The following is a 19,288-nucleotide window of genomic DNA, read 5'->3' on the forward strand; positions in this document are numbered from 1 at the left end:
TGGATGTTGAGGATCCACTAATAGGGAATTTGAAACGGGGGTAAAGCTCTCTCTTTTTGCTCGTTAAGTTAACAAGGTTTCAGGGACAATACGGTGCCGAGATTTTGTCTCGGGGCAGTCTCATCGTGGTTTTATGAACGCAACCCCTCGGGGCAGTCTCATCTCATCGTGGTTTTATGAACGCAACCCCTCGGGGCAGTCTCATCGTGGTTTTATGAACGCAACCCCCATTCCACAACTAAAATTGGCAAGTCTTCAAGTACCAGGATAAAATTGCATTGTTGAATTAACACCTTGTCCGTTCTAACATGCTATACATAGAGAGGTTTTCAAGATTGTTGAAGTACCTGACAGGAAATCGAGGTGAAAGAAGCAATCACCAGAATCAATGTGCCTTTCTAAACTACACCCTACCATTTAGGAATTTCCGCTTGTCCTATCAGTGAAGCCAAAAAAAAAAAAACCCTTGTATGCCCTCCATAATTCCAAAAACATCAAAAATTTCCCTGCAAAATAGAATGTTGTTTATTATGATGAAATGGAACATCATCAAAGTTGAAGCAGATGCATGAGTAACATAGCAAAGTCCTAATCATCAAAAGCACAGATTTTCATTTATCAACCCCCTGATATATGTGCTTACCAATGCTCCCTAATTTAACTTGGCTAGTTATCATAATTCATTCTTAGCTGGTTCCGCGCATCTTCTATTTCCTTCGCTTGCCTCTGCAGAAGAGCAAATGAAGAGAAAAGTAAAGTTCAACATTATTAGCAATAAACACATGTAGAAATTAGCAGTAGAGAGTGAACAATTAGTTTTTGAGGTTAATCAAAGGCAAGTTTGGTCGAACATTCTGCACAAATGCAGGTCAAGCTGAAAATTTCACTGGGTACATATCGTCTGCACAGATAATATATACAGAGGCTCACTTGTGATACATCAAGATCAAGTTGCACAAGGTGGGCAGTTGTAGTTCTCGTACAACTATCTCAATTTTTGTAAAATGTAGAACATTCAGACCAACAACTTAATTTGATTCCCAACCAATCATTTCATGAATGCAAATTGCAGGTTGAAGAGAAATTCATAAATATCCCATCTGTACATTAAAAATTCTACTAGTCAATGAGAGTATAAATTGGAGAATTTAAAAATGTCTAAATGAAATATAGACCAACATAAAGTTGACTCTCGCATTCATCAATCATGTATTTTTTTTTATGTATCATGATTTAAGGCTCTATGACACCACTTCAACCAGCCATATATCAAATGAAGAAATGGTAACAATCATTCAACACATTGCATGATATTTGGCATATGATATAGGAATGGAAGATGCATATCCAAATAGTAAGCTCGATGACGTACACATCCAACAAAATGCTCTTGAGGAATTCAAGAGAAGGTTCTCTTTCACTCTCATTCACACATGCACGTGCACAGAGACACACATCAATATGTGTACATATGACAAGTGCAAGCACAATGGAAATCGAAAGTTAGGATAGTGTAAAGCACCATGTGTAATTGCTTCCACCAATTATCAGACTTCTCCTGTAGCACGCGCCAGTCCATTGCCATAACATGTTCCACGGTATTGGGCTGGGAAAAGTGTGATGTTGACACTGCTTTTCTCTTATGAAAGAGAGAAAGAAGAGGAGGTAGTCTATTAATAATGAAATGTTACCTGCAGTACAAGGAAAGAAAATATAAACTGCTTGGTGATATTCATTACCATCTCTTCGGATTGCCTTCGCTTGATTCTGGAAAGACAGATATGGCCCATGAATGTGGCAGGTTTAGCAGGATCCCTCAGAGAAAACGTGCTACAAACAAGAGGTCTACAAATAAAGCGAAAGCCGCAAGTACATCATAATGATATTGAATTTGATACACTACCAATCTAAAAATTGTATTGCTGGATAGAAATCAAATATGCATGCTCAATGTACTAGTGTTGATTGTTATTTTCTTCATATATCCTCGTTGTCATTGATGAGGATCAATTTAAGTTTGCTTCATTAATTCTCAAGAACTCAGGCTTCATGCATTTAACAGAATACAATGAAACCTTGAGGATAATTTCTAGACCAACTAATTGAAATGCTACAGGATCTTGAACTTCATCAACAAAGACAGGCCAATAAAAAATTGTTGTCAGTCAGATATGTTTTTAATCTATTACAGAATATTCAAGTTCTACTTTATGGATCAATGGCCTGTTGACTAAATGTGTGAATCATCCAGAGTTATTAAGTTGCTTCCAAGAAGAACTTCAAGAATCATAAACAAAGAGGGGAAATGAGATAGAATGTAAAGAGACCAACACAAAGAGTACCTCCCTCCAGCCATCATTAGGCAGCTCCTCTGCAGCTTGGATACTGAGGAGTCAGCTGCATCTTTTGACTCAAATATAACTAAACATTTACCTGTTATGGCATATGACAATACCAGTCCTGAATCTGTTACCTTTGCATATTTAGCTTACAACTTATAAATTTAAGATGAACTACCAAATAATTGATTAGATGAATGCATTTACCATTCTGTGGGCTAGAGAAAGTACTGTGATGGATCACCTTTGCCTGAACCCTTTGGTTAAGTGCATGCAAAAGCAGATCCTGAAGCAGAAGAGAAATATGAATGAGGACCACATCACAGGAGGGAAAATATCATTCCCCAGCATCTACATTGTCACCAAATTCAGGTATGTCGAGTATGTCCAAAAAACGTTAGCCATAAAGGTAAATATGATTTCGAGTGCAATGACATGCACATCAAAATTACTATTCACAACATGGGGTGATAATTGTAAATCAAATGTTCAAGTAGTTGCATGAGTTGAAACCAAGAGTACTAAACCAAAAACAATGGCAACACTGAAGATGAAGACAACAAATTCTGCAGATAACTTTCCATGAAGAAAGAGTCGTTGGCATTGCGAACCATCATTCATACCTCTATTTCTGATGATGTGATGGATCTATCCAAATTTTCAAGCAAAACCAAGGTACCTGCTTCTTCAGCCATCCGCAATTTGTCTCCCCAGGTCTAAATAAGGAAAGTAACAGTAATAGCAATAGTAGTAGTAACAGTAATAGCAATAGTAGTAATAATAATAATAACATATATAAAATATGGCAAGATTTGCACATATTAAATTTTAAGCTTGAACGAGAGCTGTAACTTATCATTTTTATGATATAGACTTGACAAATTGACAATGCTAGGCAGACTAGTTCTGCATAAAGAGAACCCGCCAGTCACAAGTCCTAAAAACTTCTGCACACAAATCCATATTCAATAAAATGTTAATATTGCTATAGGAGCAGCTGGGCTGTCCTCGCTGTGAAATAGAATCTCCTACTCGGTTACACCAGTAACATGACATCCCGGAAATTTTGATGCAAAAACCAAATCCATATGACCAGTTGGTCAACTTTTACAGGCTCACTATTGTTGTCTGTCGACTGAGGTCAGGAGGTGCTAGATAGATCATAAAGCACTATCGTACATCAGAGGTACCAATGATACCCACTTCACCAGTTCTCATACAATCAATCAAATAAAGTAAAAGTTTTGGCATTGGATTATCACCTCCCCTTATAATTTATCCTATTAATATTCCCAGGCATAATAAACACATCACGTTCTACTTTTGAATAAATCAAAAATCTCAAGGCATTGGTGTCTTACTTGCAAAATTTTCATAAATCCTACAGAGCAAGAGACTGACGTGGTTTTGCACATAAATGAGGTCTCAGAGATAGTACAAATGTTTATCAACAGGTATTGACTTCTCCAATCAAATAAATAAATGTCCTTTAAGTAATACTAAAAATGAAAGTCTTACAAAAGTATGTGCAAGTTCAGACCACCAAAAATCATGCATTAGATGAGAGGATAGTAATTGACAGAGGTAATTTCTTAGAAGACCTGAATATAACTCTTACTGTGTACAATGCAAATTAATTAAGAACTACGTAAAGATCTCCTTCATAAAATAATATAATAAAATAAAATTTAGAAAAAATTGATTTTGTGGGTTCAAAAACTTCCATCTGCCGACAACTGTTCTGTTAGTCTTATTACTGCATATACTCTATACTGAAGTTTCCCTTTCTCCTTTTTTCTTCCATTTGCTATATTTATTTTAGTCTATGATCATTGGAAGCTTTAAAGAACCAGCACAGAATGGCTTTTCAAACGGGAAAAAGCATTTTTTTTCCATTTAAGAGAATGGTCAAATGTCAAGAGGAAGTCAACGGGGACATAAAAGATACTTACTGTTTCCTTGAACCAATGTCTTTTATCCTGCAAATGTAGGTTAGAAAACGAAATTGATTAATCACAAAAATCGTAAATGAGTTAAGTAAAAAATTTGCAAGTTTTAAGTAGGAAAATGTCTTAACATATTATTTTGCTTTTGAAGAAGACCAGAGAATAGAACTTACTATCAAGGTCAAGATGAACCATTATAACTATCCAGGGGCAAAAAGATTCTCAGCAGTTAATTAACATATCTTCAAGTGGAAATATAGTTCAAATAACTTCTTTTGTCTTTTTTTCCATTCAAATATCATTATGGATAATCTTCATCTATCCATAGTATAACAGGTTCAGAAATACTTAAATTATATAACATATCCTTTTAAGAAAAGCAATATTAATTACTCTACAACACCCCCAAAAATATTTTCCGAAAAATATGACTGCCATAAAAGCGGAGACCCTGGTTAAAACTTACAGAGTCTGGTCTTGTAGTAACCTTGCCGACAGTTTTGGCACCCCTATCTAGTGCAACTCGAGGGCCTACTTTGTTAGAAACAGTTCCTTCCCTTTCACCCTGAGATAACTTTCTCTTCTTATGAGGCTGGATATTTGATGTATCAAAAGTAAAGGAATCCCTGTAAGATCTAACTTTTTTAGCTTTATCATCAACTTGGCTGCATGGGATTTTGCTAGGACCAGTTCCACCACTGTCATTAGGACTTTTGCGGCTCAAAATGGCATGCTCATAGGAAATGTCTTCTTGCTCACCTAAAACAGCTGTGACCTCCTTGGATTCTGTACAGATATTGAATAAAGGTAATTTTGCCTAATAACTTGAGTTTAAAAGTGCAACTGCTACATATGAAAGGATTATCAAAAAGAACTTTAACCACTGAGAAACTGCTGCTGCTCTTACCCTTTCTTACTTCATGACCATTCCCTTTCACAACTAGCTTGAGAGTTGGCTGGGAGATGACCTTATCTTTTGTTTTGTTGAAAAAATGTTCCACTGTAGAACATAAATATCTTTAAATTTTTCTCACAATCAATAACCAATAATAAATCATCAAATCATTAATATATGCTTCTTTTGTATCTTGCAAGACAGTGTAACTCCTGACAAAATGTATATATAAAAGTTCAAGAATGTGTAACCTGCCATTTCACTGTTTGAAAGTGATATATAGATATGCCAGACATTACATCATTCTTCAAGGTATTAGTTCAGTGAATTAGATAGTCTAAGTGCAATGGTTTGGGCCCCTTTGAAGTTGTACAAAGTTTTCAGTCAAAAACTTGAATATAAAGGTGTGGTGATTTAAGAAATAAAGGGACATTCCCCATATAAATACTTCCAGCACACCTCCTCACACGCAAATAAAGCTGGAGGACATTGCAGTACTGGGTCACAAGCAACCAGGCCTTGCACTGAGATTGTGGTGAAAAGCTAGAGTATCGAGCATAAGAAAAGGATTTTATTTTCTCGTCTGCTGTAAAAAAATTGAAATGATTACCTCTGATCATGAATAATATTATGAAAAAGATCTATTACCTACATAAAAAGCATAGAGTTGGCTACCTAACCACAACATTACAATGTTTCTGCTACTTTCTTACTTATCTTTTTCTCTTTCAGATTGTTTTCCTCTTTCCTCAATCCATAATTACACTCCTCCCATGATGAAAAACAGGGGCTTCAGGAAGACGACATGAAGAAATTCTAATTATTCATTACTTGAAAAATGAAAACTTATATATCAAATCTAATTGTAAGGTTCTTGGCTCAGGTGATACTTTCTGTTTCTCAACAACCTAACCAAAACCGAAAAAATGTAATGAAAGAAAAAATTAAAAATAAAAAGCTCATACAATGAGCAAAAACAAAATACCATGTTACATATGAGCAATGCCTTAAGCTTTCAAACCCCAAAAACTCTTATTTGGTTTATGGTAAAAGAAAAGCACAAACTTTACTAAAATACTAGTGCCACAGTTTTGAGAATACAGAATAGCCATGCGTGTGTAACTACAAGTTAATCAATAGATAGAGATGAGTAAGCACTTGGAGTGTAAATCAACTTGTTAGTATAAGAAGGGCAACCTAGCTCACGAAGCATCCCACGTGTGTGGGCTCTGGGGAGGACTTCCCCTGCTTTTTTGTAAAAAGGCTATTTCCGTGGCTCAAACCCATGACCTCTAGGTCAAAAGTGGAGTAACTTTACCCTTACACCAAATTCACCCTCTTGTTAGTATAAGAAATTAAGTAAAAAGAAAAAAGGTCACGAAGAAACGAGTTTCCCAATGCATGATGCTTCTTGCCTTGCGAGCATTCCGGAGCGGTAGACCAAGCATTTTCAAACTTCCCTCAACTTTCTTACTAAATGTTGTTTCCACGACCCAAACTTGTGACCTTCCATTCACAAAAGACAAACTTTGTTATTGTACCAAGGGTCATTCTCAAAACATACACATCATTTATTTGATAAAGGCTAGTAGTTCATTATTTTTCAAACGTTGCATGCATAGTCAAGTAACTTACCAAAATCCCCGTTCTAATTTAGTCTCTTACTATTTTTAATAGCATTCATATAGGTCATATTTCATTCAAGATTTGTTGAAATTTTATTAATTATACCTTGGGGTGTAAGCAAATCAGTAGACTTAACAAAAAAACTCCTAAAAACAAGCTTGGTAAAAGTTAACCTAAGCTTGTTTATTGAGTTAAATAAACATGTTTGACTTCAAAAATTTTAGAAGCAGCTGATAAGCAAGTTTGATTTGATAAAATGTTCGTGATAACAGTACCTTGCATTGCAACAAAGGGTCCAGCTAGTATATGTTTATTTGAACGTCTCATTGTTGATAGTTAAAAAAGTGCTATAACATCACCAAAATAACCTAAATCATACCCATGCAAAAAGTAATAAAATTTTGATAAAAGATCATAATTGCAAATCAGAAAAATTTGAAACAAAAAATTGATGGAAATAAAATCCTTTATTTTTTTCCAACTACCTGATAATAATTTGTTAAAAATTTTAATAACTAACCTTTGATTCCATCTATATGATCTGCAAAGTTCTTCAGTATTTTGCATTCTCTGACATCAAAAGAACAATAGAAAATGTACTCAGCCAATTTTAACTCTTGCTCAGTTGGTTGAGGATTTCTCTTGTCAGATGATGCACAAATAACATTGCATTTATCGACAATGGCTTCCTGAAATGAGCAACATCCAAAAACACAACCAATTTTAGGCCCTTCAAGATAGATATGACTAATAACTTATTACAGTATACATTTAAATATAAAAATAAAGAAGAAGAGCCATTACATAGAGATTAATACTCTAGAAGCAAAATAATTATCATCAATTTTGAGCAAATGTTAAACAAATGCTTTATTTGCAAATTACTTAGAATTATATAGGTTTTTGGTAAAAAGGAAATCCAACTAACTATAACTTTTTCCTGCAAGCCAAAGATGAAAAAAAAAAAAAAAAAAAAAAAAAAAAAAAAAAAAAAAAAAAAAAAAAAAAAAAAAAAATCCAAACCTACTTTGTAGAAAATCAAACTTTGAGAGCTTAGATTCTTTCTTGATAACCCAAGCCACTTCAGAATGGCCAAGAGGCCCTTCCTATTGGACCTCAACCTCTCACTCAGATTAGAAAATCCAAAGAACTCATATTTATAATGCTCTTATTATTAGAGACAGTTCCTCTAATCCAATATAACTCCTCACTCAAACAGGAAATACCCAATAAAAGAAGTCTTACACCATATAAGAAAAAATCATTCACACACATGAGGCGTTGCTCTCCCATGCAAATAGGAAAGATTTTTCTCATCAAAATTTTAAACCATACCTCAATGAATAGCAAGAAGTCATGTTCTTTAGCGCCTCATTTTCAAAAATAAAAAGATTGTCTCAAGCACTAACAATTAGAAGTGAGTATATGTATCAACGCTACCCCCAAAACCTAAATATTAGATCATGCATCTTCCCATGGGTGCATGGACTCCATATTTTTCTATTTATTAGAGATTAGTTATGGGACTTTCGTACCTTATCATCCCCCTCATGCATGATTCACAAAAATAACATCCAATCCCTCTCAAATAAAAGCCTTGACTATAAAAAACAAAACAATACTAGCATATTGTTCAAAACTCAAAACTAATTCACGATTGCCAAAAACTATATAATCCAGAAACTTGTCTACCATAGGAAAATTTCTTAATTACAATGCCAACTGCATATAGCTTCTCAGTAACATCATAACGTAGATAAAGCACAAAATAGAATAACTAGACATCACATGCAAAAGTACAGGTAGTGAACACAAAAGAAGGTACAAACTAGATGTGATTGGCAAATGATTTACCAAATGGTTAATGTTGGAAAGACCTTTACCCTCGCCAGATGCTAAAAATATCTCATTCCACCTTGGCTCATAATCTCCTAAAAAATTACGTATTTCACCAGGACGAAAGAACCATACCACCTTTACTTTCTTTTCATGTGTTGGAGTCTCATATATTTTCACAAGCTTGCCAATATAACTCTCAACAGTGCCAATGTCTTGAAAATGAACACAATCATAAAGAAAGTATTCCACACCATGGTAAGTAAATGACTCGTAAAAGTGGATATCTTTGTTCGTTCGACCAACTCCCCTTTTGACACCCCACTTAAAAATATGAGCCTTTTCTCCATTTGGGTCTTTATGAAGCAACATAATGCCTTTGTCTCCCAATAGGAATATTTAGTCAGCTATCAGGTGTAGACCTATTAAACCAATGATGGAAAGAAATATAAGTATCCTTAATAAGCTACAATTATACACACACAAAATGTTTGTATATGCAATGTAGTTGCACATCAAAGTCAATTTTGAATTATAGGGTAAAAAAAAAAAAATGAAATGAGGATTAGAAAGTCAAAGAACGATAATACAATATGAAAGGCATAACTATAGGTGATTCAGATTTTCACTAAATACAATAATTCATTTTCTTAAATATTTAGCCCACGAATTGAATATAAGGAAGCAAGACATGTAGACATAATGTTTAATTTCATTTATTTAAGTTAAAACTTATAATAAGGATAGAAATTTGAAGCTTGGTTAGAAAGCAACTGTCTAATTTCTGCGTTACTAATTTTAACATAGTCCCTAAACTTCAATTAGTTTGAAAAAAATCATCCAATTTCAACCATATTTCAAAGATAAACAACCTAGTAAAATATTTGTAATGTAAATTTATAAGCTATAGTATTGACATACTTAGTCATCGCATAAAAAAACTGGCTCAACCTCCACAAAAATTTTGATGGAGTTTTGGGCAAAGAAGTGAAGGAGAAAATAACATTATCTGCAGAACTTTTACAAAACAAATTCTGCAGTAAAGAATCTGCAGATTTTAGACTTCAACGGAGAAGGATTATGAAAAACATTATGAAATAGAAGTTGCACAGTGAGCATAATTCATTGATCAAGTTTCACACTTAAATACAAAAAGATTGAAGTACCACAGGTATGGTTTGCTGTCAATCCCATACTTGCCCATACTTTTTCCCCTTCGTAACTTATCTCATACTTAACCTATCTAAGCCATACTTCTAAAACCAAAAAAGACTGCAACATAATACAATAATAATAAACAAAATATTTTCATAATGTGACAGCAAGAATGCCATAGCCTTCAACAAAATTTAACAACAAAAATTGGAAGAACAATGAAACAAAATTAAAATTGAGTGATTATGCTGATACAAATTGAAATACAGTTACCATACTGAAATTAAACAATAAAGTTCAATGTTTACGAATGAAATTAAACCAAAAAGCTATGGATGGAAATCATTCATTTGCATGCAAATGAAAATTCTAATATATTAAAACACAGAAATAAACCCATAATGTCGCAAAGAAAAGAAAGGAAAGCAGAGAGATAGGTTTATGTAGAAGAAAATCAAACGCCACGAAGAAAGCAAACACGTTTTTACCTAAGCAAGTTCCAAAGTGAAGAATCAAAGAGAAACAAACAATGGAGATGATTCCAAACAGAGGGACTTACCTTACCAAGTAGAAAATGCAAAGAAGCTATAGCACCAAAATCTCGACCACAGCGCTTCCCCCTCGATAATCGAACAGAGCAAAGCGTATGTATATGTTTAAATGCAAAGATGATGCTAAAATACGCTGTGGATGGTGCAGGGTGCTCACCTTCACTCAAAATGGCAACTGAAGGACCGTACTATTGTGATGCACTCTTAACAGAGCAGTGTGTCAAAGGGCGCCTTTCAGGTTTTCTATTTGTATTTTCTTTGACGCGCCGGTTTTGGGAGCGTGTAATACACTATTTTGTCTTTTTTGTTTTTAAGGAAAATAGTCTCATGTGCTTCTCATACCAAAGATGGCAACCCTTTATTATAGCGACTGTGTCGTTGCAGAAAAAGAAGACTTGCTTTGTTTTTTGGGAGGGGGGAGTCCTACACCTGGATTAGCTGTAGGCCAATCAACCTATTTAATGACATTATATATGATAAACAATAAAAGGAAAATAAATATTGATGAACTTATTTGTGAATTTATTTGAATTGCTGAGAAAATTATTTTTGAAATTTAATTTCATATTATTTTTATCCTTTATTTCGAATAAATAAAAAATTAGTTCGGAAGACCTTTCCCATCTTCGGAAGTTCTAAATAATCTACTGATCAAAGGCTGTGCGGGCGGATTGCTCTACACTCAGCCACGCCATAGCGACCTCCGAAGCGATCTTCTTCTAATTGCGGAACGAAATCCGGGAGCCAATTGTATAAATAAATTATATTTAGAATTCATTTATTATTAAATTGACTATTACGGGGATTCTTATTTTTTTGGCTTAGTTGAAAAAATTTTAAATAGTTAACAATGTTTTAAAAAAATTTTCCGAGAACATTAACAAGAGTTTTTTAAAAGGAAAAATAGTGAAGTTTTTGTCATAATGATGTAGTTTAAGTTATTATAAAAGAAAAATTAATCAACTTTATTTATATATTTATTTGAGTTCTTAAGAAAATTATTGTAACAAAATATGAATAAAAATATTAAAATTTATTTTTAAGGGAATTTTGAACTAAGTCTATATGCGCAAAGAAATTCAAATTATTATTGATATTTTTTATTAGAAAAGAAAAGATAAAACAATAACGAAAATAGAAAAGGGATGATTAGGTGGTGCATATGAAATGAACATAGGCGGGTGAGGCCGAGTATTTTCTCACTTACTGAAACCCAAACTTCTGGCAGAGAACAAATAAAGAACGATCCGAATGCGGAAGCGACTAGGACGTGGGACGCGGCGGTTCGTTGAGGACGATAGGAGACGAATTCTTGTGAACCTACACTGTATGGAAATGGAATGGATGAGCTGAGGAAAACCGCTGTCTCACCCGCTCGTACAAGACGTGCAGTGGCAGAATGTTTGACCAATCACTCGTCAGTCGTGAAGATACAAGTAAATTTGATTACAATTACTCGATTAGAGATGGAAGTTTGATTGGCTACTATCCACATTCAGACCCGTTTATAAATTTCAATACTCACCTACATCTTATAAATTTCAATACTCACGTCTATTTCAAATCTCTTAATAATATAATATAATATATCCGTTTATAAATTTTGATACTCACTTCCCATCTCAAATTCCTTTAAAATTTTATAATATCTGCTTATAAATTTTGATACAGCAACCCAACCCAAAATCCGTTTAAAATCTTTTTTCATAATATTAATATTCATGTTCAATAGATTTTAAATTTTCAAAATATCCTTGAAATGTATTAATTTTGAATCATCTTTCATCTTTTTTTTTTTTTTCTTTTATTCACCTAAGCCATAATTTCTCATACAATCAAACACCAAAAATAATAAATATCCATTTCGTTTAACAGATCCTCCAGGAATATTAAAAAAAAAAGAAAAAGAAATTGTGATACTGTCTGTATTGTGATTGAAATTGAAATGCACAACAAAATATTCAACAATTAATTAGGTAATATTGGGGGACCATTTCCCACGGCCCACTGTACTGTAAAAAATGCAGTTCTACCTGAGTACAGACAGATTCGATTTTCGATTAGACTAGTTGCTCATAATTTATGTCTGCAAAATTTCTTGTCCAATACTGTTTCCTCAGGTCGAGCATGTAAGCCACACTCCCTTTTCTTGAACGTGTTTTTTCTTGGGAAATGTTGTCTTGAAATTATTTTTAAACGACAACGAACGCTCATTGAATAAACCCGATACATTATTATATTCCTGAACCTAGTTGTGATTTATAATACCCATGGCATAAATCTAATCCCGCAACCCTGAAAAAGAATAAAAGTAAAAAAAAAAGGGAAGAAAAAGAGATCTATTTACACAGAAGGTAAGACTAGTTCAGTTCAACAGGAACAGCAGCAACTTTCCACATGCTTTCAATTGCTTGGATCTTCACAAGGAAAAATTATAAGAGAAAATATTTTTTAAAAAATTACAAAATGAGGAAGCTATAAACCCTGGGGAATCAGGGCTTGGATAAGGCTTGAAAATAGAACACCAAAAATACCCCCTAAAGAAAAGGCATAAACATTAATCCCTCTCTAGGGTAAATTGCTTGGTAAAAAAAGAGAAGAAGAAGAAAGAGAGGGAGGAAGGGATTTAAAAAAAAAAAAAAAAAAAACAAAAAACCTAAACAAGATACAAGCCTAATCGATAAGTTAAAAAAAGAAAGGGTATCCTATTGGTTCTCCAAATCTGTTTGCAACAATAGTCTGCTTATGAACGGGGACATAGCTGCAAGTAATGCCTTGGGGCACTCTTCGTGTGGAAGATGCCCACATCCAGAAATGGCGACCAGTCTCTGCATGGAAATAAACAAAAACAACAATCAATTAAGTGATATATTTCCAGTTTCGAACTTCTTCATTTTGATTTCATCTGATTAGCACTACTCTAGGTATCAGATTTGATTTTATGTGATTCAATTGCATGCTATTTGGATTTCTGTAATGGCCTCTAAATATTCAACAAAGCAAAGAAACATAAATACCAATAAAATAAATGGATTAGGGATTTAATCTTTCTGTGAGATAAAGAAACAATAATCAGAAACAATATAAAGTTGCTTTTTTTAGCACTTAGCTTTTTCGTGGATTCGCTCTTGTCTAAATACTTCAGTACCATAGGAACCCATGAAACAGAGAAGGGGAGAAAGAAACTTACAGAATTTACAAGTTTTGAAGCCATAGCTTGGGATGATTTAAGAGGGACAAGGGCATCTTCAGCACCTGTGATGACTAAAACTGGCATGTCTTCTACTGCCTTCAGCAATGATGCAGAAATTTGTGGTGAAAGGACAGTCTCACACGACAATTTACCTATCTCATGGAGTGCTTCATCCCAACCTTCCACATATAATGGGGCCTGACAGCACACCGGGTCAGCCAAACAAATGCAAAGATGTCGCAGCGTATTGAATTTTAAAAGCAAAGAACTGTATTCAATTAACTTAGACACAAGCATACCTTGTACAGGCTTAAAGTCTCTGGTGTAAGCTTGGTTGCATCATACCATGCACGCCTGTTCACCACTTGAACAATTTCTGTCCGAAGAAGAGGGCGAACGAGGTGTTTCTTCCCGAGTGAAGTGCGAAGGAGTATCCTAGCGAAGGCAGGAACCACTTCTCTTGACAAACTAACATTTAGCAATACTATCGATTTTATTGTTACCTGCATGATGCGCAATCATATGGGAAATGAGAAAAGTACAGACATCTCAACCAAATACCCAAAATTACAACTGGTGTCTATCGTTATTTAATAATCAGTTTGCAATGTTCTCCTGTCATAGTCTAAATTTGTAAAATTAGTTGAAAGTAAATAATAATAACAAGACCACATAATAAAAATATCAAGCTCATCGACAAACTAAAAATAAATATAAGTGCTAAAGCAGGATTTTTTTTCCATTCTCTTTTTTAAAAATATCCTGTCCAAACTTTTATTTACAGAATGAAAAAATCAACCAAGCAAAAACTGATAACATGACAAAGCATTAAAAGAATATGAAAGTCGAAGAGAAACAGATAGCATGAACAAGTGTAAATGCCAAACAAAGTCATAACAAATAAAACAAAAGCTGCCAAGATCCTTATTAGCTCCATCTTTCCAGTAAGTGTAATGCAAGCCCCAAGATCCTTCAGAACTCATCTCTATCACATCTCTCGTAAAACCCAGTGCAGACCAGGTTGTGGAAAAAACAAGCATTCTATTCTCTGTTGTTGGACTTGCATCGCAGTTTTTCCCAAATTCTAATATTGCGTTTTTAATCTAAACCACAACTTATTTTCAATTAATGAAAAATGTCTGTTGAAAACAAAGAAATCTTACGTACATTGAAAGAATTGATTGATGTTTGAAGTCTTTGTGCAGCCATCAGAGCAAGCAAGCCTCCATCATCATGACCAACAAGCAGTACTGAGGAAAATCCCATCTCAGAACAGAAGGCAAGAAGCAGGTCAACCTGAAAAATGTAAAAACAGAAACGAACTTTAAATAAAACAATTAACTCTCACAATGAAAAAGACAAAATAACGTCATGAAAATAGCAGATGGGTGTCCATTGAAGTTCTGCAAAATCAATTCATTGCAACTATGCAAAACTGCTTATTAAAAGAAAACAACAACTAAGTCTTCTCACTCCCAAGCTAATAGGAGATAGTACTAGAAGAAAACTATACCATAATTTACATCCACATTCAAATAATAATTTAAAAACTATGAATGGCAATAGTAAAATCAAACTAGAGGGATATTTCTAATGCAATGAAATCAAATTCAGTAGTGCATAGTATCTTCATACATTTGTTTATTGTCTATACTGTGTGATATTGCATGACATCGACAAAAGTACAGTTGGGCAGTTGGGTCTATCCAAAATGCTTACAGAACTTTATCTTCATTTGATCTCCTACCCACTATTGCACTATTTGCATAGAACTACAGAATAGCATAGGTAAATAACCTGAGTTTCAAGCTTATATGGATTCGGCAATTCTTTATCTTCCCAATCCTTCCGACGAGGCCGAGATGTTAATCCCCAACCAGGCCTATCAAAAGCAGCAACCATGCAACCAACTTGCCTGGCAAGAACCCCCATCATATGCCTCCATGAGAAGACTCCTCCACCGAAGCCATGAACTAAAACAATACCAAACTGGCCACTTTCCACCATATCCTGCTCGGAAGATCCACAGTTCACTGTACTCATTTCATTCTCCTCACAAGCAGCATCTAGGGTCAGAACAGGAATTTCTTCAGAAAGAACAGGAGAAGTTGGAGACACATCCAATAGTGGAGCATACAGAGAAGAGCTATGAAACTGATTGCTATAACTTCTATGAAGATTATGCTGTGTTTTCAACATGTTGAATGGCTGCCTTTCAAGTTTTAGCCTTCCAACTGTCATCTTTGGTGAGCTACAGCCAGGAGAAGGCTCAAAAAATGCTGCAGAAGATAAAGAACGAGGGGGTGAACCAGGCAAGCATAGCTTGTAGTGGATTGTAAGCCCTTGACATGTAAGGAATAAGCTGTCAATATCAGCAAGCAATCTGATAGGTAGTTCCCCTTCATCATGAACCATGCCAAAAGGCTTTCGCCTCATTTCACTGTCGCTTTTAGGTGTTCTTCCTGCAGTAGGAGTGGGAGATCGTGGCACCTTCTGGTAACCAGAGAAAACATTTTTACAAGACAGCACCTGCAATTTGAGTTTAATTAGCTGCAAGAAAAGCAAATATTTATATATTGAATTTTAGTAGAGGCTATCATCAACCAAAAGAATAACTTACAGCTTCTGGGTCAACTCGGTGAAACAAAAGCTTTCTCCGTGCTCTGCAGCTAGTTCTATAAGCAACCACAGTGTGGCCAAGAGCAAAAACCACTGATGACAGAAACAAGACAGGCATTCCCCACGACTTCTTCAAATGAAGTTTTTGTCTTGAAAGGGAAGACGAAGCTTGAGCCTCAATTTGAGAATTCATGGTGAAAACACAAGCCTTAACTGAAAGAAGAAGAACTGAAACAACAGAGCAGAGTGTCACAGTTCCAAGGTAAGGGCCATGTGAAAGAGCAGGAGCATCACACATCAAATAAACACCTGCAATCGTTGGAAAACAAACATGCACAGAAATTAGACAGCAAATAATAAATACTACCACAACAGACATATCAACTTTAACTCAACATCCACAAAAGGCTCATCTGCTCAACTATGATTACTATATGCTAGAAAAAATAATCAATCAAAAATCTACTGTGACTTTTGTATAACTCAGAAGAGCATTTATCAGCTTTTGAAATATGTTACAAGAAGACAATGTCATCTGATGACTAGGTTCCAATCCCTTTCCAGGTATTAAGGAGGAGTAAAACTTAAACTCCAGAATACCTTCTTTCCCACTATACATTACCTAAAAAATAAACGCATCTGCTCAATTTCTCAGAAACCAAAAATAAAGTCCAATAATATCAAAAGCGCAAAATAGGAAAAATAAATGCAGTCATCACACTTGATGTCCATAAAAGGACAAAAAATATTGTTAAAACATTGTTTATTATTGATAAAAGTTAGAAATTTCCATTTCTGTAACTATTAAAACACAGCAAATTAAAACTCCCCCTCCTCTCAATTCTCAAAATCAATAGTTAAATTAGAACATTTAAAAAAAATCAAATGAACAAGCAAAAGAATAATAAAGATTTTTCGAAAGGATAAAATATAAATTCAAATTTGATTCCTGCAAAACAAACGTTAAATCTATATATTTCAAGAAAAAAATCATTACAATGACAGAAAAGAAAAATAAGTTCTGAAGACAAAAACGTACAGATGATGATAAGAGATCTGACTACGGAAACGAGAGGAATATCCGTCAAGGAACTCTTAAGGGCGTATCTGTGCAAATGCTCCTTAAATCCATAGCAACTCAAACAAGTAAAACTCGAAACCAAAACGCACGGCACCAATACATCTCCAATCGCCACCAGCACCGGCATAGAAGAAACAAGCAGCGATGCAACCATCGCTACCATGAAGATCACCGTCCGTATACACCTCCTGGCTTTATCCAACACTAACACACATCCTTTAGCCGGCGCCATGTGGCGTTGTTCTACTTGTAACACCCCGTCCGATTCAAATAATATTTACAAAAAGAAATTAATTTCCAGACTAGTAAAAAAAAAAAAACGAATTCGTTTTCCGCTCTTAACGTTATGTTGGACTTGAAACCCTAGCAGATTGGAGATGTTGAAGGTTGTGATCAGGCGGCGTTTCGTTTGCCATTCTAAGTTGGGATCAACCTCTCCGGCGATGGAGAGAGCGAGAGAAGGCGGGGCAGAAGAGAAATTTCGATTCAATGGACTAATTGATTCCTGACCGAATGAAAAGCGTCTTCTTCTGTTGATAGGGTTTCAATGGCACCTAAAAAGAAAGAGAGAGCTCTCGGTCTTTGTTGATTCGGTTTCTTCCTTGTTTTGAAAATTAACCTTCTAGTGCTGTGTTTATGTATTGTGTTTATGTATTGTGTATCTGTGTGTTGTTTTTGAATATTTTATTTTCTACTCTTTTAATCTCTCTCTCCTCGTCTTATCTCTTTCTCTCTCTATACCCTTCACGGTGTATCGGTTTTTTTTTTTTTTTTTCTTTTCGTTACTTGTTTGTATCGTTATTTTAATAAATTAAAATATTAACTCAAAAATTAAAAATTAACTGCTGGAAAACCATGATTAATTTCATAAATAAATAGTACAGTATTTTTTTTATCTGACAGCACTTGATTCCGGTCTGGTTCATATCTGTCAGCTTTTTGGTGCTGGGACTGAAATACCCTTTTTTTTTCAGTTTAGTCCTTTCATCTTATTAATTGGTACGCTGCTTTCTGGTTTTCTTTTTTAAGTTATTAAAAAATAATTAAATTATGTCTAGTTAAAATAAAGGTTAAATTAAAAAAATTATTTGTTCCATGAAGATAGACTTGTTTGCCTCTTTCATTTATTCTAAATTGTAGGCCATTTTCCTTTTGAGAATACAAATAATCTCATAATTCTTTAATTTATTTAATTAAAAAGGCTTTTTGTTTCAACTCATTCAGCTGATCTATTGTAAATCATTGATCATTTCATCCCGGCGAGTAGTTAATTTGTATTTACGTCATATTTAAACTTCGTTAACCTCATAAAAATAACTATAAATATTTTTTTCAAATTAATACTTTTATCATTTTATTCATGTTTACTTAAAAAATAATATTTTGTGCAATATTATTTTGAAATTTAGTTAACGTTCTTTATTTATATAATACATTAAAATAGAAAATAATATATCAACTTTACAAATTATATATATACATATACACATATCATATATCACATGATATATATATATATATATATATATATATATATATATATATATATATTATTAATAGTTATATTACATCATCATTCTATGTTTTAACATCGGTTGGTGATGAATAATTAAATCAAACCACCCTTAATATGTATTCAATAACTTTTTTCATTTAATTCTTACTGAAAGTAGCTTTCAGTATTAATATATTAGAATTAGAATAATGTAGATAAAATTTAATGTCTTGAATAAAATTATTTTTTTCAAATTAATACTCCTTAATACTTGATTAAAAAAATTGACAGATATTCTTAAAAAAAATATCAAATAATTCTAGACAAAACAAGAATCAATTATCATGGACAACAATAATAATGAATTTCCCATCTTTTGTTTTAGAATTTTATTTCAATATATATATTTTTTTTTTTTTTTTTTTGAAAAAGATTTCAATCATTTTTTTGGGTAAATAGTAATTTCAAGTCATAATTAATAAGCCGTACAATATTTTTAAAATCCTCCTTTGTTTGTGACATTGCAACCCAAATAGAGCCAAAATTTTTAAT

General features: G+C 33.8%; 2 protein-coding genes across 11 annotated transcripts; both read right to left on the reverse strand.

The window, feature by feature from the left end:
- Nucleotides 1–260: 260 nt before the first annotated feature.
- Nucleotides 261–10,551, reverse strand: LOC105634920 (nucleic acid binding protein). Of its 10 annotated transcripts, none has more exons than XM_089719152.1 (13): nt 10,362–10,546; nt 8,661–9,064; nt 7,327–7,495; nt 5,193–5,285; nt 4,752–5,071; nt 4,292–4,318; nt 2,963–3,055; nt 2,547–2,625; nt 2,343–2,466; nt 1,740–1,845; nt 1,523–1,639; nt 644–726; nt 261–506 (listed from the first exon to the last, which is right to left on the reverse strand). In XM_089719152.1, exons 2-12 carry the CDS (start codon nt 9,012–9,014, stop codon nt 667–669), a joined length of 1,542 nt encoding a protein of 513 aa, XP_089575278.1. In that variant the 5' UTR covers nt 9,015–9,064; nt 10,362–10,546; the 3' UTR covers nt 261–506; nt 644–666. The 10 variants fall into 10 exon arrangements, with proteins under 10 accessions (XP_089575278.1, XP_089575298.1, XP_020535264.1 ...); XM_089719172.1 differs by having other exon boundaries at nt 1,740–1,830; nt 2,343–2,460; nt 10,357–10,546; XM_020679605.3 differs by having other exon boundaries at nt 1,740–1,830; nt 10,357–10,546.
- Nucleotides 10,552–12,717: 2,166 nt separating this feature from the next.
- LOC105634921 (uncharacterized) lies at nt 12,718–17,951 on the reverse strand. The gene is made up of 7 exons (XM_012217879.4): nt 17,200–17,951; nt 16,162–16,469; nt 15,339–16,070; nt 14,709–14,837; nt 13,841–14,044; nt 13,539–13,739; nt 12,718–13,176 (listed from the first exon to the last, which is right to left on the reverse strand). The coding sequence occupies exons 1-7, from the start codon at nt 17,471–17,473 to the stop codon at nt 13,054–13,056; spliced, it is 1,971 nt and encodes a 656-aa protein (XP_012073269.1). The 5' UTR covers nt 17,474–17,951; the 3' UTR covers nt 12,718–13,053.
- Between the last annotated feature and the right edge of the window lie 1,337 nt (nt 17,952–19,288).

Source organism: Jatropha curcas, chromosome 1, assembly GCF_041381405.1.
Source record: "Jatropha curcas cultivar XTBG-Jc1 chromosome 1, XTBG_Jcur_1.0, whole genome shotgun sequence".
Lineage (NCBI taxonomy): Eukaryota > Viridiplantae > Streptophyta > Magnoliopsida > Malpighiales > Euphorbiaceae > Jatropha > Jatropha curcas.